This window comes from Peromyscus leucopus, chromosome 4 (assembly GCF_004664715.2).
Source record: "Peromyscus leucopus breed LL Stock chromosome 4, UCI_PerLeu_2.1, whole genome shotgun sequence".
Classification (NCBI taxonomy): Eukaryota; Metazoa; Chordata; class Mammalia; order Rodentia; family Cricetidae; genus Peromyscus; species Peromyscus leucopus.
This window is the reverse complement of record NC_051066.1, coordinates 94,482,191-94,494,321: the sequence shown is the minus strand read 5'-3', so window position 1 is coordinate 94,494,321 and position 12,131 is coordinate 94,482,191. Positions and strand designations below refer to the sequence as shown.

The 12,131-nt window shown below is 38.1% G+C and overlaps 1 protein-coding gene across 1 annotated transcript in view; it reads right to left on the bottom strand.

Moving 5' to 3' along the window:
• The window catches only part of Knl1 (kinetochore scaffold 1), a 79,359-nt gene that overhangs the window by 40,400 nt on the left and 26,828 nt on the right, over positions 1-12,131 (bottom strand). The window contains 4 exon segments of the mRNA XM_028885927.2: positions 1,192-1,259; positions 2,383-2,521; positions 8,663-10,293; positions 10,296-12,131. Coding sequence (XP_028741760.1) covers positions 1,192-1,259; positions 2,383-2,521; positions 8,663-10,293; positions 10,296-12,131 — 3,674 coding nt within the window.

The following is a 12,131-nucleotide window of genomic DNA, read 5'->3' as shown; positions in this document are numbered from 1 at the left end:
AGAACAGACTGAGAGAATATTTCATATAAATACTATGTTGAATCCTTAAAGAAAACTAGCTTTGGGGCTGGAGAGATGGCTCAGTGGTTAAGAGCACTGGCTGCTCTTCCAGAGGACCAGGGTTCAATTCCCAGCACCCACATGGCAGCTCACAACTATCTGTAACTCCTACTCCTAGGGGATCTGACACCCTCACACAGAAATAAATGCAGGCAAACAATAAAGCACATAAAATACAAATAATTTTTTTTTAAAAAAGAAAGAAAACTAGCATTTTCTATATTTGAAATACTTAATTAAAAAAAATTCTAGGGCTGGGGATGTAACACAGTTAGTAGAACATTTGTCTAGCATTCATGAAGTTCTGGGCTGGACTCCCAGTATGACATAAAATTGAGCATGTGGCCCACATCCGTAATCCTAACAGTCTGGAGGCAGAGGCAAGAGCATCAAAAATTTAAGGTCACTTTCAGATACATATCAAGTTTGAGATAGCTGAGACACATGGGAGCTACCTCAAAAACAAAACAAAAAACTAAGCCAAGTGAGGCATTCCCCTGTAATTCTAGCACTTGGTTGGTGGAAGCAGGAAGAGCAGGAGTTTGAGGCCAGCATTGGTTACATAGAGAGTTTAAGGCTAGCCTTGAATGCCTGACATCCTGTCTCAAAGAACAACAATAAACTCTTAAAAAAAAAAAGTATATTAAAAGTGAGAAATAGCAGAGTGGTGGCGCATGTCTTTCAGGTGGATCTCTGTGAGTGAAGAGGCCAGCCTAGCCTACAGAGCTAATTCTAAAACAGCAAAGGGTAAGCAGAGAAACCCTATCTTGAAAAACAAAACAAAAAGAAAAAGAAAAAGAGAGAAATAAGCTAGGTGTAGTGGCACATGCCTTTAATCCCAGCAATTTGGAGGCAGATGCAGACAGATCTCAGGGAGTTTGAGGCCAGCCTGGTCTACATAGTAAGTTCCAAAACAAAACAAAAACCACTGTGAGAAGCAGTGGCCTATGGAACGGCTCGGTAGGTAGGGGCACACAGCACCATGCGTGACAACCTGATTTCATGATGGAGAGACAAATTTCTGCAAGTTGTCCTCAGACTCTCACATGTGCACTATGGCATACATACACTCACACACACGCGCTTTAAATAAATGTAAAAATGATTAAAGTGAGAAATGCTTTAACATACCTCCCTCAAACTCTCTTCAGAGATACTGTCACCGAGAAACTGTGATTCCATTTGGCTACTGCATTGTGCTAGAATCAAAGCAAAATTTATTTATATAATAAACAAGTCAAAGCTAAACTGTAAGGCTTGGAATAGTGGAGCACACCTTCATTCCCAACACAGGATAGGCAGAAGCAGGTATATCTCTGTGAGTTTAAGACCAGCCTGGTCTACATAGCCAATTGTAGGCAGTCAAAGCTACATAGTGAGACCCTATACCAAAACAAAATCAAAACAAAAATATAAAATTAATTTTAGTTATTGTGGTTGTTTGAATAGGTATGGCCCCCATAGATTCATGTGTTTGAATGCTTGGCTCATAGGAAGTGGCACTATTAGGAGGTGTGGCCTTGTTGGAGGAAGTATGTCACTGTGGAGACAGGCTTTTAGGTCTCATTTATGCTTAAGCCATTCCCAGTATGACAGCTCACTTCCTGTTGCCCACCAAGACGTAGGTAGGACTCTTAGCTCCTTCTCCAGTACCAAGTCTGCCTGCATACCACCATGTCCTCCCATGAGGCTAATGGACTGAACCTCTGAAACTGTAAGCCACTCCCTTACGAGAGTTGCTGTGGCCATGGTGTCTCTTCTCAGCAACAGAAACCCTAATTAAGACAGTTATCTTTCAGATTTATGTGCTGTTCATGATCCTGATGCTTCTATCTACTAGGATGTTTCTAGGAAGCTATTCATGTAGTAAGACAAAGTATCTGTAATATACTTTTAATGCTCCATTCAATGTTTCCCTATTAATTAGAAGCTTTTAGAGGAAATGAACTATTCCTCTATAGTATAACACTTGTCATTAAAAATTCATTAAAAAATTTTTAAAAATCAAATGTAAGTGAAATATTATCTTAATTATCAACCCTATAACCCTGAAAGGGTTTATATAACATTCAAATATTTGCTAAACTGAAATACACTTATTAATCAAAGACTCAAATAACTGTTATTATTTAGCATTCATAAAGATCTTACTGCTAGCCAGGTGGTGTTGGCGAACATCTTTAATCCCAGCACTCAGGAGGTAGAGGCAGGCCAATCTGAGTTCAAGGCCAGCCTGGTCTACATAGTGAGATCCAGGATAGCCAGAGCTTCACAGGTAAATCCTGTCTGGGGGCGGGCAGGGGGAAAGAGAGGGAGTCTTACTGCTGAGGTCTGGAGAGATTCCATCAGCCTTGATTGAATCCTGATCACTGCTGCAACTAGATGGGGTCCTGCTCAGGCTTTTTATCAATACACTGTTGACATTTTTATGGATATCCTCTTCAGCATGATGATCAAAAATCTGAAATTACCAAAGAAACATCAGCATGGGGCAAGTGAAATGGTTTAGTCAGTAAAGGCACTTGCTATAAAAGCCTAGTAACCTGAGTTTCATGCCCAGAACCCATGTAAAGGTAAAAGACGATAACTGACATCATAAATTGTCCCATGATATCCACATGCATGCTGTGACGTGTTCCTCCTTCCACATTAAGCATGAACACAAGTGTGTACATACATACTACATTTTACTTACATATTTAAAAACACCAGCATAACTTTATAAGCTTGGTATTTACAGAGACTAAATGTTGAACACAAACAAAAATACTATTTGTAACAAAACTTATCCATATAATTCATAGATAATAACTTACTAAAGTAGAATATAAGGTAATTTGGCATTAAATGGTACTTTATGTGCTATACAGTATAAACAAACTGTTTCTCAGATACACCTCAGTTTAGAAAAATACCATAAGCTGTCAACTTTTCCAATTATTTAGCTGCTAGTCACCAATAGGGAAGAAGAGGCAACGAGAGCCTGGATAACGGTGCTTGCTGGGCAAGCACGTGGACAGTGCCCACATCAAAGCTGGGCATAGGGCATGTGCCTGTTATCCCAGGACGGGAGCGCAAAGAAGGGAGGTGGAGACCAGCAGGACCCTGGGGCTCACTGCTCAACATAGCATGAGTTGTGGTGAGCTCCAGGTTCAGTGTGAGACTTGGTCTCAGAATAAGGTGGAGAATGATAGAGGAAGACACCTGACATCAACTTCTTGCCTATACATACATGCATACAAAAATGTATCCCCCAATACACAAAAGAAATGTAGAGTAGAATATTTACTGTACATTAGCCCTGAGAGTAGACAAAAGGAATGCATTTCTGGTCCCTACTTCATGAAGATTCATTTGGTTGAAATCAAATAAATCATGTAGCCCTGCTGTTATAATTTAAATCATTTAACTTAAGCATGGTTATTTTAATCCCAGCACTCAGAAGAGAGACAGGTATGTCTCTGAGTTCAAAGTAAGTCTGTTCTATATAGCAAGTTCCAAGCCAGCCAGTACTACATGAGACCCTGTCTTATAAACAAAACAAAACAAAAAAACCCTAAAAATATTTGATTTAGCTTCAAATATCATTTTCACACACCCTCCCTTTTTTCTTTTTAAAGTAGGATCTTGCTATTCTCAAATTACAATCCTTAGTCATTCCAATAGCTGAGATTGAAGGCATGGAACAGTGTCTCCATCAATATAGGTTTTCTGAAGGCAAAAAAAATACTTGCCTAAATGCTAGGATAAAAGTTTTACTATTAAAGATTTTTGCAGATGTAATCCTAGCACCTCCAATAGTGTCTAAGGCAGGGCTAGGAATGTAGTTCAGTTTTTAAGATGGCATTAAGCCACAGCACTGCATGACCTTGGTATGGTGGTACACATATGTAATCCCACCATCGCAGAGGTCGGATCAGAAGATCAAAAGTCCAAGGTATTCTTCAGTTGAGTTGAGTTCCAGGCCAGTCTGGGTTACATGAGATTTCTGTCTTAAAATTGAAGTGTTTAGAGGCTGGAGAGATGGCTCAGGTTAAGAGCACTCACTGCTCTTACAGGACTGGGCTCAGTTCCCAGCATCTAGATGAAGGCTTACAATCATCTGTAACTCCAGTTCCAGGAGGATCTGATGCCCTCTTCAGGCTTCTGCAGACATCAGACACACATGACACACATGACACACACACACACACACACACACACACACACACACGCATACAGGCAAAATACTCATACACATAAATAAAATAAATCTTTAAAAAAAGACACAACTGTTGGGTAGCACTGGAGGCAGAGGCAGGTGGATCTCTGTGAGTTCCAGGACAGTCTGGTCTACAAAGGGAGTTCCAGAACAGTAAAGAAAACACAGAGAAACCCTATCTCGAAAAACAAAGAAAGAAACAAACAAAAAACAACTAGTAATGTATAGTGTTCAAAATTTAAACAAAATACTAATTTTCATAAAATCTAGTCAGATTTAAGTGTTATATTACTATTATTAATTTCTCACACCTTTGGCTATTTTTCATCACCTCAACTCAGAGCCACTGAAATTATCTTCTATGTTTACTTATATTGGTTTTTTGTTTTATTTAGACCATATATCTTCCAAGTTTTACTTGAACTCGGTCCATGCTGGCTTTAAATTCATGATCCTTCCACTTCAATCTCCTGAGTGCTGGAATATTAGGCATGTGCTATCATACCTAGCTACTTATGTGGTTCTTTTCCTAAAGATTTATGTTCATTTTTAACTCTGCATATGTGTTTATGTCTGTGTGGGCCTTTACACATACAAATATAGGTACCTGGGGAGTCCAGAAGAGGGTGTTGGATCCCATGGTGTAACGAGCAGTTATGAGGTACCTGATGTGGGTGCTGAGAATTGAACTTGAGTACTTTACAAGAGTAAGTGCTCCTAACCACTGAGCCAACTCTGTAGCCCTCTTATGTGGTGTTCTCTCTCTCTCTCTCTCTAAGATTTATTTATTTTTATGTGCATTGGTGCTTTGCCTGCACATATGTCTCTGTGAGGGTGTCAGATCCCTTGGAGGAGTTAAAGACAGTTGTGAGCTGCCATGTGGTGCTGGGAATTGAACCCTGATACTCTGGAAGAGCAGCCCGTCTTAACCCCTGAGCCATCTCTCCACCCCGCCCACCCCAACCTCCACCTTATGTGGTTCTTAATAACAGTTTACAAATCTCAGGGCATTTCTAATATTTATTTTACCACCTATAAAACTGGATTTGAATGACAAGTTTTGTTCTTTCCAAGTTAGCCAAATGAGGGTTTTTTAAAAATGGTCTTTCAATAAATAAAAATTCCTTAGTTTACTTTGAAGTATTAAGCTTGACCTAGGCATTCTTCCAGCCACTAGAGAAATACGCTCTTTGACGTGTCTTGATACACCAAGAAAACCTTGTCAAGCTTTTACTTTTGCAGTTTGTACCTGTAGCCATGTCAGAGGAGCAGCAGATGGCAACTGAATTTCAGGTGTCAGCCTACCAGGAGACAAATCCCTGATGGGTAAATCTCAGATAAGCAAGGCCCTGAGACCAGACCCCAGAATGTCTTTTGCTCCTGCTGTGTCTTCACATGTTTGCCGCTGCCATCTTTCTTGGGTATTTGGCATGGTGCGAATGGGTGTGGGGAGATCCCTGCTGCCTATAATGTGGTATGTTTATCTCATGGAAATTTCCCATTCTATGGGGCATTTTTACCTGAGGATTATTATGAAGATGATTTCTTCCTAAGCTGTACTGTCTAAATGATAATAATAATGTTAGTTTAAATAGAGTTTTGATGATAAAAAAATAAAGCAAGGAAATGTCACACAGCTACAACACATGAGTTTCTATTGAGGAGCCCTATAGACTGTGGCTTAGGTTAATGATTAAGAAAAATAAATGAGTCCCTGTAGCTCAGCTAGTTTAAATTCTTTAATCTTAATGTTGGGAAATATGTTCACAGGTTTTGGAGTGCATCATAGCTGAAACAAAGCTTTAAAAATAACTTAAAGTTAGACTAAGTTTTTTCAAATAGCTTGAGGTAAAAATCCGAAGAAGACAATCTAAAGTTTTAGAAAGGCACATAGTTGAGTGAGAAACTCTTTAAGGTCAGGGAGCAAGAACAAAGCAGCCCAGTTATCATCGGCTGACATGTCTTTCTTGCTAGGATTGATTGATGACCAAAGGTGATGATTAATTCCTTCTACCCATTTCTGCCCTCAGTCTCCTGACGTAAAAAAACTACTGATGAGTGGGTATGTAGCCTAAATATTTAAAGGAGAGCTAACTGATTCTTTTTTAAATAAAAAAGTTTAGATTGGTGATTCCTTTAAGATTCCTTATAAGGTTACCTGTCAAGATAAGTAATAAAGTGATTAGTCCTTTCTTTATACCACAAAAGGCAGTCTGCCAGTAAAATAATATCTTGCTTGTCTACACTGTTAATCTATAACAAGGTGCTTGGGTATGAATGTACGTGGGTTCTTGAGATAATTTGTTTATCACCTGTAATATGTAAAATATCACATAAGGGATATGGAAAACATGCTGTTTTTTACTTGTATTCATTATAACCATTCACTTGAAAAACAGAATGTAACCACATTATAATTTTTATATTGCCTGGAAGATTTTTCTGTGGTATATAAGTTGTAAGGGAAAGAATAAAGATAGAGTTAAAATGAGTTATAAGGAAAACATCAAGAATGAGAGAATAAGCCGGGCGGTGGTGGCGCACGCCTTTAATCCCAGCACTTGGGAGGCAGAGGCAGGCGGATCTCTGTGAGTTCGAGGCCAGCCTGGGCTACCAAGTGAGTCCAGGAAAGGCGCAAAGCTACACAGAAACCCTGTCTCGAAAAACAAAAAAAAAAAAAAAAAAAAAAGAATGAGAGAATAAATTGTGGAAAAACAGTGTTGAGCCTAAGCAAGAAAGCCTGCATGTGCTTATATCTCTTTGCTCTTGGTAGGCTATGACAGTCATTTGAAGCTCTTGCCACTGTGACTTCCCTGCTATCCTAGACTGTAACCTGGAATTTTGCACTAAAATGCCCCCTTTCCCCAAATTGTTTTTGTCACACAGACAAAAAATAAAAAATAAAAATAAAAGTGAAACAGCAACAACAACAACAAAAAAGAATGAGAGAATAAGGAAGAATAGAGTTAAAATGAGTTAGAAGGAAAACATCAAGAATGAGAGAATAAGGAAGAATAAAGATAGCATTAAAAGGAAAACATCAAGAATAAAGATAGTTAGAAATAAAACATCAAAAATAAAGATAGAATGAGAAGAAAAACATCAAGAATGAGAGAATAAAGATAGAGTTAGAAGGAAAACATCAAGAGAGACAGAAGAGACATTTCTGGATAGAGAAAGAAAAGAGAATACAGAATACAGAATCAGAATACAAAAGAAGATAGGGTCTGAAGGAAACCATCAAGAGAGCATGTGAGTGTTTTTTCCCTTAACCCCCTCAGATAAAAAAGTCATAGTACACACCGACTCGGTGGATTCCTTTTGAGCCCTGCGCTGCTGGAGGCTGACCGCCCCAGGCAACAGTAAGTTTGAATAGTAGAAAGGCTTTTGATTTCTCAGATATTTATAACACGGAAGATTCTTTTCAAGGTAGCAATGGTAGTAGCATATGCCTATAATCCCAGCACTTAAGAGGATGAAACCAGTGTTGGACTACATAGTTAGATATTATCTTAAAAAATAAGCATGTATGAGCATGGCATGGTGGCACATGACTTTAATCCCAGGACTCAGGAGGCAGAAGCAGATGGATCTCTGTGAAATCAAGACCTGGTCTACAGAGTGAGTGAGTTCCTGGACAGCCAGTGTTGTTACATAGAGAAACCCTGTCTCAAAAAACCGTAAGAGGAAAAAAAATGTGTTAGATAACTCAGTAAGTAAAGAACTTATCATACAAGTCTGATGACTTGAATTTGATCCCTAGAACCTGCATCAAGGTAGGAGAGAACCAACTCCACAAAGCTGTCTGAGTTCCATATATATGCTATGCCCATGGATAATATTTGCACTTTTTTTTTCTTTTTGAGACAGTATTTACCTGTGTCCTGGTTGGCCTTGAATTCACAGAGATTTGCCTGCCTCTGCCTCCCGAATACTGGGATTAAAGGTGTATACCACCACTGCCAGGTTTATTTATACAATTTTTTATTCCATTTTTGTAGGTATTTGCCACTATAAATTATTTTTTTGAGATAGGTCTTGTTTTATAGCCCAGACTAGCTTCTAAGTCACAGCAATCCTCTTGCCTCATTCTTCAGAGTGATGGGATTACAGAGATAGGCCACCATATCATTATCTTAAAGTCTCTTACTAATTGACCCCTGAAAATTCTATACAGGAATAGTTCTCTAACCTATAGTAAGTAGAAATAGTTTCTACTTGCTTAGAAACTTAAAGTTCAAAAACATTCATAAGTTTTAAAATACAAATACAGCTGAGTATGGTAGTATATACCTGTAATCCTAACACACAGAAAGTTCTAGCAGAAGAATTCTAGAGCATCTATCTCGAAAGCAAAAATACAAAATTAAAGAACATTTTTTGGGGTTCTAGGCAACTTACCTCCTGATCTTGTGTACTATCATGTGTTCTGATTTTTTTCTCATTTTTAACATTATCGTCTTCTTGTACCCAGGTTCTTTTTTGGGCACTGCAGGTTTCTATTTTGTTTTCAGATGGTAAAATCTCTTTATAGCATGTGTCAGTCAGAGCCTTCTCTTCAATGTCTAGGCTAATAGAGTCTGAGGAAAGAATCTCACCAGGATATATAGGGAGATTTTCCTCATTTATATACTGAGATGGACTCAAGTTCAGTCTGGCTGCAACAGATTCAATGCCTGAATCTTTACTAGAGACTGGCTGAGTTTCTAGGTGATTTAAGTCAGTTGCATCCGCTGGAATCTGCTCCAGGTCATCAACACCAGTGATACTACAATTTCTCTTGTTTGGTAATTTGGGCAAAAAGATGCCCAATGAACATCTTCTCGTTTTATCTTTGACAACTGCCTTTAGTGGTACAGAGGCAGTTTCAGCTCCATTATGAAGATTTTTACTTTCATCATCTCCACCACCACTGGAACCTAGATTATACATTCCTGTAGCTTGCACTGTACTAATGTTATTGTGTGCCTGATTTCCTACTTCAAGTAACTGTTCTGCAGGAGATAATACATGAACAGTCTGAAAGCCTAAAACCTCCTCAGTTTTTCTATTCAAATTACTCAGACTTGGTTTGACACTACTAAAACATGAAACATTAGATGAAACTATAGAGTCTGGTGCTTCCTGAATACAGGTATCACCTTCAGGACCATTCAAATTTTTTGTTCTTGACATTCCCAATTTAGTATACTCATTAAGTACTTTCTCTTTGGTTTGACAATCGATGAAAACAGTATGGGACTTGGTGACATCTAGATCACCAAGATTATCTACAAACATTACAGTTTTATCCATAGGTATAGTAGTTATTTCATCTGCTGGGTCAGTTTTATGTTGTGAAGCAGTGATTTGACTTCTAGAGATCTCCATGTCCTCTGGCCTGTGTGTAGACAAAACTGGTTTAGAAGTTCCTGCCAATGGCACAAAACTCAAGTCCTGTCCCTCTTCCAGGCTAATTTCATTATTTATTTCCATCACAGAACTCTGAGTGGTATCTCTATTATTTTTATCATTCTCTGGAAACGTAATGGTCTTATTTGTGAGCCTAAGGCTTTTTCTTCTCTGAGTTTTGCCTGACAGAAGCTCATTTTGAAATCCAGGTTTTTGTACATCTTTGGCATTTTTCCAAGCGGCCAATTTCGATGTCTCAGGCTCATCACCAGTGTCTTCTCTAGGCCCACTATTAGACCCTTCCTCCAGTACTCTTAGCTGGCTACCTTTTGCTGCTGGATGGTTGTTTTCACTATTTTTTGAAATGGAAACAACCTCTTCAGCAAGAGTAGACATCCCTTTTGGCTTTTGTAGGCATTCCTTCTTGGATAATTCAAAGTCAGTTCTGTCTGGAAGCACACCCTTCGCCTCTGCTTGATAGTCAATGAAAACAGTATGGGACTTTGTCATCTCCAGTTCCTCGTGACCTTCTATAGACATCACAGTCTTATCCAGGTGGCTAGGAGTTACTTCAGCTGGTGAAATAATTTTACATTCTAAAGCAGTTGTGTGACTTCTAGTGATTTCCATTTCATCCTGTCACATGCATACAAAATGGTTTTAGAAGTTCCTGCCATAGGTACTAAATGAGACTCATGTTTATCTAATAAAGATCTATGGTTTATTTTGACCGTATAACTCCTGGTAATATCCATATCATTCTCATTACCCTCTGAAAATAAAATCGTTTTATCAATTTTTAGTCCACCAGCACTTTTTCTCCCACAAATTTCAACATTTTGCTTTTCTTTCAAAAATTCAGGCTTCTCTATACTTCTGTCCTTTAACATGTCCATAACATTAGTTGTTACTACTCTAGTTTTTTCTATAGGCATGCTCACATCTATTTGTCTGTTTACTGTAGTGAGCTGGCTGTTTCTGTGTTCTAAATTAGTCTTACTTTGTTCTTGTACTTCGGAAGGACCAAATCCAATTACAATAGTGTGGCTCTTGGTTAGATCCATAGTTTGTTCCTCCTCTGAAGAAATTATCATCTTATCATGAAAACAGTCAGGTGTGGAATCACCTAAGTTTTTCCTCTGTGGTTCAATAAGTTTAGAATTTTGGTCCTGTAATGCATGTTCTAGTGCTACTTGTATATCCGGAACTGGACCAGAGGAGGGTATATTATGGTTTGTTGTTATATCCTGATTATAGTCAACTGATAGAGGAGAAATTTTATTAAGACAAGATGAAATCTTCAAAATCGGATGTTTTTCTTTTCTTTGGATGTCAGTTAGAATGTTTTTGGATATAATGCTTGTTTGTTGGAATGGTTGGGTAAGACTTTTGGTCATTTTTTTCCATTCATCTGAAGGGCTTTTGCTGTGAGAGTAAGATTTAGTGACATTCTTTGAGACTAAGTCAAAAGTTGTAGGAATAACTTGACTTCTTAACTTATTTGTATGACTTTCAGTCAATTCCATATCTTCACCTGCTAAGAGTTCAACCCTGTCAGCCAATGACACAGATAAAGGATTTGTCAGGCTTTGTTGTAATCTTTCCTTAGATACTTGAGGAACTGTAATATAATTTACATTCATTCTCTCATCTTCTGACATAGTTGTATGATTCTGGAGCATCATTTCTTTTTTAAATACTGGTATAATTTCTTTTTTAATGTTTTCTTGATCTTGCTTGAATATCTCATTATCTATTACAACTGTGTGACTCTTGGTAATGTCCATGTTATCCTCTTCTGAATAAATAGTTTTCTCTATGAGTGGGCCAGCATCTGGATTGCTACACACTGTAGAATAATTACCATCAGGCTTCAGCAAATTTTTTTCCTCTCTTATATTTGATAGACACTTAGTCAGTTCCATTGCATCATTGCTACTAGAATAAAAAATTGTCTTATAACCTTGAATAGCTGGACTAGAACAGATAGATTCTGAAGTTCTAGTCAATGTGCTGGCACCTTGATTAGAAGTCTGTGTGGCTGTATGAGTTTCTGATTCCATACTATAACTTTTCGTAACATGCATTTTATTTTCAAGGTTTGGAAAAGAGTCTTGAAAAGCAGCATTTAGCTTATCCGTAAGGACTGTTTTCTTCTCTGGAGCTTTAGTTTCATCAACTGTTGTAACATTCATCATGACATTCTGAGTTTCAGTTTCTCTTTCAGATAAATTATTTTCTGATGATAAAACCTGCATTGTATAGTTAGCTGTTAACTCCATACACTCATTGCTATAAATTTTGGTATCGTCCTTTGATCCTCCTAAGTTGTTCTCCCTGGATGAAGGAATCCAAGTCTGAATATACGCTGTATGACACTGGGTCAAATTCATCCCATCATCTTGTTCTCTAAAGATTCTAGTCCTATTACTACTATTTTCATCTACATTAAGAGATACATGCATCTGATGTGTAGAAG